At 41.1% G+C, this 10290-nt stretch overlaps 1 protein-coding gene across 1 annotated transcript; it reads right to left on the bottom strand.

Annotated features, from left to right (window-relative positions):
• Positions 1-18: 18 nt before the first annotated feature.
• LOC129407659 (uncharacterized) lies at positions 19-7936 on the bottom strand. The gene is made up of 7 exons (XM_055149306.1): positions 7783-7936; positions 1386-1910; positions 1087-1281; positions 803-1017; positions 498-626; positions 313-414; positions 19-175 (listed from the first exon to the last, which is right to left on the bottom strand). Exons 1-5 carry the CDS (start codon positions 7934-7936, stop codon positions 591-593), a joined length of 1125 nt encoding a protein of 374 aa, XP_055005281.1. The 3' UTR covers positions 19-175; positions 313-414; positions 498-590.
• Positions 7937-10290: the final 2354 nt, after the last annotated feature.

Raw genomic sequence — 10290 nt, 5'->3', positions numbered from 1 at the left:
AAGACAACCCTACTGTCCTCCAGCAGCTATCTGAGGTTGGGGCGAGGTTTTCCCCTTTGTGTCCTTTGGCCCGTTGCGTGCTTGCTCAAACTCTTTGGCAAGCCTGAGGCAAACACACTCACTGACCCTGTTGACTTCAGGGTCCTGGGCTGCTTGGCCATGAGTCATGTATAGTCTGTGGGAGAGAAAGAGCATATGATCTGGACTGTGAACAAGGATGTAAAGCCGTGATGAACCACGTGATGATGTCAACAGGGATTGCAATAAAATAATATGAACTGTATTGAACCATGATAGCAGATTGTCAAGCACCTTTCTGCCGCCTGCTGTCCAGGAGCAGAGCCACTCTGCTTCCTGGGTGCTCTCTACGGTCCTGCTGACACATGTGACTTTTTCCCAGAATTCTGGGTGTATCTAAACGGTGAAAGAGACATCCATATGCTTCATTAGTTCCATGGAATGTAATTATGGTGTACAAAACAATTACTAATTTGTACCTTGAAGGTGCCTTGATCATGGCATGGAGAGCTGCATGCAGGCGCACTATGTCAGCCTCCTCCTTGGCTGACAAAGCAGTGATGGTCTGCCTCCTATCCCACAACCCCTCTCGTGTCACTTGGACTGGTCTGGAAAGTGATGAGTGCAAAAAAGAAAAACCAAGCAAATTAATGGTCACTCTTGTTCCTAATTATGTGAGCAATGCTGATTTTACATTCATTCATGTTATTCGTTTAACCACATTTATTTCAGGTAAGTATTGTGTTTTTGAGTAGGCTAAGGTGTTACAGAAAATGTTACCTACCTCTGTGACGACGACTTCGGGATCAGTGTCACCCTCCACAGACTGGTCATAAGGACCAGTAGCCCCCTCCTCAGACATGTCTACAGTGACATCTGCATCATCTGCGTCCCACTCCTCCTCAAGCACCTGTGATGGGATTTCAGGGACATGCCATGGCGCAAGCAGGTCCCCTCTGTTGGTCTGGCCCAATAAATATTCCACCGCTATGCGCTCATCTGTAACCAGACATACACACATCCATCTCCATAGCACAGTCTTTGCACCCAAGAAATCCAAAGTCTTACCAGTAGGTTTCCCAGGTGGGGGGAATTCTGCCACTAGATTACAACCACGGACACGCTGGCTTAAGCTGTTGAGGTGGGACATCGGGCGGACATCGAAGCTTCTAAGGGTCGAGGCCCCCTCGGCCCCGCCCATGTTCCACCTTGATAGCCCCTCCAGTATGTACATTTGCATATGTGTAGCATTGCACCGCCAGCCTAAGAAACAAAATACTTTCAGTCAACACCATTATTGTAAAGTGAATCCATATGAATACATAAGAGTATTAAGTAAAAACTCTCCAGGGAGGAGGACCCCCTACCACACCTAAGGATGTCTAGCTCTTTCCTGCCCTTTTGGAATGTCCCCACCTTTGTATACAGTGCAACACCTGGGGGGTCTTGGAAGCACTCCAGTTGTTTCTGCTGCATCTCCCAGATGTGGCGCATGCTGTCATGGCTCACCAAACACAGCCCTGTGGTGTCTGTGAGGTCCCACACTGATTCCAGCAGCCTTGAAATCATACGGCGCACCTCCTCCACTCCACGGGTCCTCCTCCTGCAGTGTTTCTTTAGTTCTCCTGGGTTGACGGTGGCCATAAGCTGTTCCTCAGTGGGAACATGTCCACTGTGGCTGCACTTCCACTCCTCTCTCTTGGCCTCCTTCAGGCATTGCACATCCTCCTGATCCCATTCAAAAACGCAGGATGACAGCTTGGTACAAAAGGTGCCATATAGAGGGTGGTGTTCTGTAGTGAGGCCACAGTTGAAGCGCCTCACAAAATGAAAACTGTCTGTGCGCACTGCAGACTTCCATGGGTGGAAGAGCTCGGTCACTGAAGACACACCTGTGAAAAACAACCATTGTTAATTACGTAAAAAAAAAACCACATTGAATACAAATTGTTCTAACAGTGTGTCTGTGTGTGTGTGTGTGTGTGCGCGCGTGTGTTTTTGGGTGTGTGTGTGCGTGTGTGTGTGCATGTCTGTGTCTGTCTGTGCGTGTTTCTGTGTGTGTGCGTGTGTGTTTCTGTATGTGTACGTATGTCTGTCTGTCTGTCTGTGCGCGTGTGTTTCTGTGTGTCTGTGCGTGTGTCTATGTGTATTTCTGTGTGTGTGTGCGTGTGTCTGTCTGTGCGTGTGTGTTTCTGTGTGCGTATCTGTCTGTGCGTGTGTTTGCGTGTGCGTGTGTGTCCCTCTGGTGGTCAAAGCTGATGGTACGTGTGTGTGGTTCTGTTTGTGTGTGTGTGTGTGTGTCTGTGTGCGTGTGTGTTTCAATGAATGAATGAATGGGGTTGTTTGGGGACGTTTCCAGCCAGTTTTGAGCATTTAGAAAATTTGGTCAAATTTGAGCTGAAACGACAGGGCCGGTCCTGACAAAAAATGTCTTTTTTGGCCATGTCAGGTTTTGGCCTCAAACTGCCTTCAAATGACAAAAGACGCTCCAATATGGACATCTGGGGTGGTCTGGGGTTGTTACCTCCGCCGGCGTTTGTTTGTTTGTTTGTTTGTTTGTTTGTCTGTTTGTTTGTTTGTCTGTTAGCAACATAACTCAAAAAGTTATGGACCGATTTTGAGGAAATTTTCAGGATTGTTGGAAATGTGAAAAGGAAGAACTGATTTCATTTTGGGGGTGATCCGGAAGAAATCCTGGATTCTGGATCACTTTGAAATTTTAGTTAACATTGTGGTAAATGGGGCCAATATCTCAATATCTCGGTTAATTATTGACCAAAACCCCATGAAATTTGACTCAGGGATGGACAATGGGATCCTCTTTCATATTCCAAAGGCTGATCCGGATCTGATCCAGAAGACTGAATTTATCGCAATTTATATAAAAAATGGGGGTAGTCCTTGGCGGAGGTCTCTGAGTGCTTTTCTAGTTTGGGGACGTTTCCAGCCAGTTTTGAGCATTTTGAAAATTTGGTCAAATTTGAGTCGAAACGACAGGGCCGGTCCTGACAAAAAATGTCATTTTTGGCCATGTCAGGTTTTGGCCCCAAACTGCCTTCAAATGACAAAAGACGCTCCAATATGGACATCTGGGGTGGTCTGGGGTTGTTTGGGGACGTTTCCAGACAGTTTTCAACATTTTGAAAATGTGGTCAAATTTGAGCCGAAACGACAGGGCCGGTCCTGACGAAAAATGTCATTTTTGGCCATGTCAGGTTTTGGCTACGAATCTCTGTCACATAACATTACTTTATGGTGACCAGATTTTCAGAAATAAAAACTGGGACACAGCTGGGTTAGGTTTGCTGGTATAAATAAAATTGTTAAAAGAGTCTGTAACATTGGCTATTCTTGACTAATTTGTTGGTCAGTCATAATCTCAGGTACTCAGGGACTGTTGTTGCTTTTTTTTTTTCTTAAGGTCATTTTTAAGCAATGTTGCTATATTTTAGCTAATAAATTCCCCTCTTTGTTGTTGGTGGGGATAAAATTTATCAGAAACTTTACCATTTCTTTTATAAATTCCTTTTGTAAAACTGGGACAAATCACTGGTTTTGTATAAATCTGCTGGGACAGGGGACACAGAGCTCAAAACTGGGACTGTTCTGGGTAAATAGTGATATCTAGTCACACTTCATTCCAGTCACAAACCAATCACTCTCACCTTTTTGTTGACAAACAAACCCCTAAACAGGACCAAGAATGCTTGTCTCGATCACATGTTCCTGAAAATTTGCTGTTTAAATCCAATTTGTATTTTTTTCTTTAGTTTTCAGACAATCTTAAAACTTTTTTGTCTGTGTGATTGTGTCACCATGGAAACCAATGAAAACCCCCCAAAAAAAGAATTATAGAACACACACACACAGCACGATCACTGCAAAGTATCAATACAAGTCAGTCTGCTTGCATTCTATATTCTGACCACATGAGAGCACTGCAGCCTAGCAATGTACATGTAGCAGCAATCTAAGCCTCTCTGTCATAACCTGTGTAAGACCCATTGATTAATTATCATCTGTATTGACTCAGAGCTCAGTCTAATCATATTTAATGAGAGTTGTGGCATTTGAGTTCCTATTCCTGCTTCCAAATAAACATATTATTGTTTCATCTCAGCTTGTATCACATTTCATTATCAACAAGTGTATGACATTTTGGTAACTTTTTATTAAAATAATTTCACTTGATATGGTTTGAGTCTTGCTTTCTCTCTTTCTTTTCTCAGACAGAATACAGGTACAGTACATTGTAGGTGACTGGGGAGCATTGCATAAGGTTGAAAGTCCACCTCGAGTATTAGATGGGACATCATTGTGTACACTCTGCCAACTCCACCTCTGCTCAAAAATTCGTAGAAAAAAGAAAAACTTAACTGCAGTTGTTTGTCGGGCCTTAGACGAGCGGTCAAAAGCTCACGCCAAAAGATCAATACTTTTTCAACACCAACCAAAAACATGCTTCTACAATGACAATGCAATCAAAGCACACTTTCAACAAACAGATCCATGGTGAAATAGTACTTTTGAGGTGGGAAAGAATTGAGAAACTAGCCATAGCTTTAGATTAGCTTGCACCGGCTCAATATGTGACCTCGTATGACCCAGAACCTTTGAACTCTTCATTGACCACATCATTGGCCTCTCTCCAACATAAGGGCCCCTGGACAAACTGCAGAAGGCTATATTTGTGCATACCTTTTCTTAGTTTTTGCTCATTTCAAATACTTTATTAGAAATAGTGTTGCTTTAAAGGTGCACTTTGCAACATTTTTTTTCTGTTGGTCTCCAAGGAGATGTTCTTTGGCATGCCTGGAATGTTCCACAGTATGACATTAGACCTGTCCCTCTTCATGAAGATGTTGCAAGGCTAAGATACGGGTCCAATCTGTGGAGAGGAAATCCCATAGTAATTCTTATAAGTATTTGTAAAGAACCTGCAACTGTAAAAATGACAGATATGCCAGCTCCCAGGCCACTTGGTTGACTCTGACTGGCCCCTTTAAGCTAATTTTACTTAGAAAATAAACATATTTTATCATTTTACCTCATGCATGGACTAAAACTGCATTGCTTTTATTTTAAAGGTGTTTTTAAATGAAATTTTTTGTAAGGCATCCTATTTTTTCATTGCTTAGTCATAACCTAAACTCTTACCAGTCTTACCAGCTCGTCTAAACAATGATATTTGCTGCTTTTTATAAAGAAATGCAATTTATATTATGCAGAGTTGAGTTAAGCATTCTGGCCCGGCCCTGCACAATATTTTGTTTCTCATGTGGCCCCATTGAAAAACTAATTGCCCACCCCTTGTCATACTGTGGAACATTCAGTATAAAGCAGTTATATCTCCATGATGCAAGCAGGCGTGTGTACTTACACAAACTTTATTGATTCACAAGGGAAATTATTGGGACACAGTAGCCCTCACATCACAATAAATATAAAACAAAAGGTTTATAATAAATAAAAAGTATATATAGTAACCTCTACTACAAAAAACAAACAATATTCGATCAATTTGCACTGTACCATCAGATTCAGTGTTTGTGCTCTCAGGTCACACATAATATTTATTTTAAAGGTGCACTGTGTAGCTTCTCTGATAAGGGGGCCACCACAAAATTGTTTCCATGGAAATATTATTGCTTTACCTGAAATGTTTCACAGTATGACATTAAACTCATCTATGCATTTATTCAGTTGCAGGTGTTTTACTGCTGAAAAATACATGCATTCCTTCCGTGAGTTAGCTCACCTCCCCACAGATCTGAATCGTAACTTAGCCTGGAGGCATTACAGGCTTGTCTTCATGGAAATAAATAAGATTCATACTGTGGGACAATCTTAGATAGGCTGGCGCCACCTAGTGCCTCCGCTCAATTTCATTTCTCTCCAGCAGCTAGGTCAGGAATCAGAATACACTAGACGGTTCACAAAAACCCTGAAAGTGCAAGTTTGGGCACCAGCCAATCAGCAAAGAGCCATATATTCTATTCTGTCTTGTCAATGATTCCCAAGTTTGAGGATGTAAAGCCAGAATAAAGAGAATGTTTGGTGAATTTTATCAAGAGGAAAGACGCTATTGCCCTTCTTCCTATGGGATCTGGGAAAAGCTTAATGTACCAGATAGTCCCGTTAGTGGCGCATTGCATACATCACAACCAAATAGCAGCGATTGCTTAAATGAAAAAAGTACCTGCCTACCGTTGAGCGAATAAATTCTAACACTGCGAGGTCAGACGGTTTCTACGAAGTGAAACCGACTGATGAATAAGGCTAGGACATTCTTGAGAAAGCAATAACACAAAGTTACATAGTGCACCTTTATTGCAATGGTACTTTTTACTTGAGTGCAATTTTGTATTCCAGCTGCCTTCCAAATGTGATCATATTTCCAAACTGTAGATATGGTTAATCTTGTGCCTCTTGTTGATTGCACTGGACAATGGCACAAGCATACAGGAGATGTTCTGATAACCCACGTAGTATTGGCTCTTGTGTTAAACCAGCTCCCGTGTGTGTTCCTCGGTGCACTGTATATTGATTCATATCGCAGCGCTCTCTTTTGAGCTGTAATTGCTTGTGTTCTGTTGGTGGCTAACATGATGAATGGTACTGAGTGCATTCTAAGTCAGCAATAATTACCTCTCTGTACACAACGGGGAACGAAGTCTGCTCGCCCACCGTAACAAGACACAGCAAATCTATTTACAAATGAACTGTTGTTTTCTGAGGCAGCACAAATTTGTTTCTCTAATGTTCACACTGATAGCACTTTTAGACCTGGAAATTTGAATGTGATGTTACATTTATTGATTTTTTTTGGTTTGTCTCACCAAAACAGCCCTGCTGTTTATTTACTTATTATGTTTACAAACCATTTTTTTGCAATAATTATTCATTGTTTATCTGTGTATTTTCAACAATAACGCTCCTTTTGACTGCTTTAAAGGTGCACTGTTTAACTTTATGGGGGAAGGGTCCACCACCTGCTTATATCTGTGATGATCTTATTGCTTTGACTGGAATATTCCACAGTCCACCATGAAATACAGTGGTCCCTCTAAATTCTAAAAATAACCCATGATAGGCAAAATCCACGAAGTAGTCAGCTTTATTTTTTATAATTATTATATCTGTTTTAAGGCTGTAAAACCCCTCACCAGACACTTTAGACACTTTTCTCAGACAGGACAGTTACAACCCTTTTTGCATCCTTCTTAAAACTTATTGCTTCTGTCATCCTTACTACCGAAGATTCATTTATTCCGTAATGGAGCCCTACAGAGCAGCGTAGTACAGTACGCTTTTGCTCTGCATACTGAACCTGACTAAACCAGGACTAACCCAGGACTAACCCCCAGACTAAACCAGGACTGAACTAGGACTAAACCAGGACTAACCCAGGACTAACCCAGGACTCACTGTCAGGATGGGCTCGGAGGTGACCACAGGAGAAAGGACTGGCGCAGAGCTCTGCACCTTACTGAGATAAATGCAACCATTGCCCAATCTCGCTTTATGGATATCCTGCTCTGCAGGCTTGGGGTTCTCTCTCTTAAATCCAAGATTAGTCCTGGTTTAGACCTGGTCTATTCCTGGTGTAGTCCTGGTTTAGTCCTGCTGTAGTCCTGGTTTAGGCCTGATTTAGTCCTGACCCTCCCGTTTGTAATTACTACCCACCCACATACCCGCCCATAAAATTCCACAACGTTAAAACCCGCCCATTTCAGCAACTATTTGCCAGGACGCGTTGGGTACCCAACCCGGTGCAGGACTCTGCTACAGCCGCGTTACTTCTACTTTCCTTCGGCATGTCCAGAAGTCCAACTTTATGTGCGATGGTTAATATCTTCCTCTGCCTTTTGGGTGCGACCGCAGGAGCCTTTGTCTGTGCAGAACGATTCGTCAACATTGTGGGTTTTGTTGGGGAGAAAACTTCCAAACACACAGCACTTCAGAATCACACTGCTAGAGATCGAGCATTTATGTAAATTTGGCAAACTGAGCTCATTCTGTACAGGAGATATGGCTCAGAGGAGACTAATTGACAATGGTCTACAGTCCCTTAGCCAATTAGGACGCAGGGGAAGGAACACAATGCACATTCAAAAAAAAAAAAAAAAAAAAAACATGCAAAATTTTACAAAAAAAATCTGCGTAACAGCAAGACCGTAAAAGGTGAACCGTGTTATAGTGAGAGAAGACTGTATATCCATCTTGCATTCATTCAGTTCAAGTTGTTTGTATTGCTCAAAAATACCTTCAAAAACATACATTCTTACTGTGAGTGGAGTCACCTCTCCATAAACCTGGCTTGTAACCATAGATGTGGCTTGGTGATGGCCAAGCCTAATATTATATTGTGGCACATTCCAGACAAAGCAATAACATCTCCATGGAGTAAAATTCTGAGTAGACCTTACACCAGAAAAGTTACACAGTGCACCTTCAAACCAAATGAAAAATTATCATAAACATGATAAAAATCTATTGTAATCACTGAGATCTAGTTAGTTCAAATGGGAGAAAAAAATCTCATTTCAATGTATATATCTCTAGACTGCAATCACTGAATAACTAAGCCATTTGATATCCAATCCTTGTTTTTGTACACTTTCTATATTTCCTTTTGTTTGTTGTTTGTTTCACACCTTTTCACAACATGTCTTTACGATTTATAAATATTTGTTGAAAATATTTTACATTTAAACATTCCCACTGACAGAACAAATGTTTTTTAAACCATTTCCCATCTATTACAAAATCATTTTCTCTGTGCATTTTTATCTCAGCTCTGAAAGCTATTTCCTCCCCAAACGTCTCTTCATCATTAGGAGCAACTAGAAATCGCTTTCAGAAAAAGGTTATTCACTGCTGAAATAGAAGATACTTTCACTAGTTCACTGCAGTCGAATAAAGCAGCTGCAAAATAAAATGATTTCCTTCAATCAGAATAATAATAATAATAATAATTTTTAAAAAGCATTACAGTAAGAAGGACATAAAGATGGATTCTGTCATGCTTTTGACAGAGGGGGTACAAGTATTCAGATTCCAAACCCATACAGAAAAAGGGACACACAAACTTACTTTATACCTTAAAAGTGCACTATAACTTTTTGGTTGGGGGTCTGTCACCTGCTTGTTTCTATGGATATATCATTGCTCTTCTTGCAATGTTCCACTGTATGATTTTAAACCACTCTACTTTACGTTTATTCAATGATAAGTGGTTTTATAGCTCAAAAACACAGAGAAAACATGGATTCTAAGCTGTAACTTGGTTTGGTCTAGCCTGATTCATCATCCGGTTTCACATCATAGCAACTGTCTGACCTCACAACGTTAGAATTAGATCACTCGATGGTGGACAGGTACTTTTTTTAATTTAACCAATCGCTGCTATTTGGTCATGACGTATGTAATGCGCCCCTAACGGGGCTAACTGGTATATTAAGCTTTTCCCAAATCTTGTAGGAAGAAGGTCAATAACATTTTTCTCCTTGATAAAATTCACCAAACATTCTCTTTGTTCTGGCTTTAAATCCTCTGTCTTGGGAATCATTGCTAACACAGAATATATGGTTGGTGACTGGTGCCCAGACTCGCACTTCCAGGGTTCTTGCAAATCATCTAGTGTATTCTGATTCCTGACTTAGTCGCTGGAGAGAAATGAAATTGAGTGGAGACTCTAGGTGGTGCCAGTCTGGCTAGGTTTGGTCTCCATGTAGATGGAAAGGTTTAATACCATACTTTGAAACATTCCAGACAAAGCAATAACATCTCCATGTAGAAAAAAACATTTGATGGACCCTGCACCAAAAGTTACACAATGCACCTTTAATACTGCTGCAGGTCCTGCGTGGGGCAAAAGTATTTAATACAGCAAGGCTACCCTTAGATTGGATCAAAATCTATTTCACCAGAGAGGGAAAAGTTGACAAAGTAAAAAGTTATCTAAGGTTGTATAGTTTTGATCAATAAAATCAACAAAAGGATGGCCCGGGGTTACAGACCTTAGATGATTTTTTTTTTTTTTTTAGTAAATAACTTCTTCAAATACCAATGAATCTATAGTGTTTTCCAGTTTATCTGTCACTTTCACTGTCAAAGCGGCCACATGTTTCCATCAGATGATATATTTGAATTGCATCACTGCAATTCCACACAGATATCTCTGAGCTGATCAAAGAATAAGGGGTGGGTCCAGTGCAGGACTCAACAGCCAATCAGATGCCTCTCTGCACTCCCGTATATAATGTGAAC

The sequence above is a fragment of the Boleophthalmus pectinirostris genome, unplaced genomic scaffold (assembly GCF_026225935.1).
Source record: "Boleophthalmus pectinirostris isolate CB_2022bp ecotype Guang Dong unplaced genomic scaffold, ASM2622593v1 HiC_scaffold_13, whole genome shotgun sequence".
NCBI classification, from domain to species: domain Eukaryota; kingdom Metazoa; phylum Chordata; class Actinopteri; order Gobiiformes; family Gobiidae; genus Boleophthalmus; species Boleophthalmus pectinirostris.
The sequence above is the reverse complement of the archived record's forward strand: the minus strand, read 5'-3'. Positions and strand labels throughout refer to the sequence as shown.

Bases quoted from the DNA above. Each gene is read 5' to 3' on its own strand.
- LOC129407659 (XM_055149306.1), bottom strand. From the start codon at position 7,936: ATGTTGACGAATCGTTCTGCACAGACAAAGGCTCCTGCGGTCGCACCC. The intron at 1,911-7,782 runs GTACCCAACGCG...TGTTTTTCACAG, and splicing joins AGAGTCCTGCACCGGGTTGG to GTGTGTCTTCAGTGACCGAG. The intron at 627-802 runs GTAGGTAACATT...ATCACTTTCCAG, and splicing joins CCGAAGTCGTCGTCACAGAG to ACCAGTCCAAGTGACACGAG.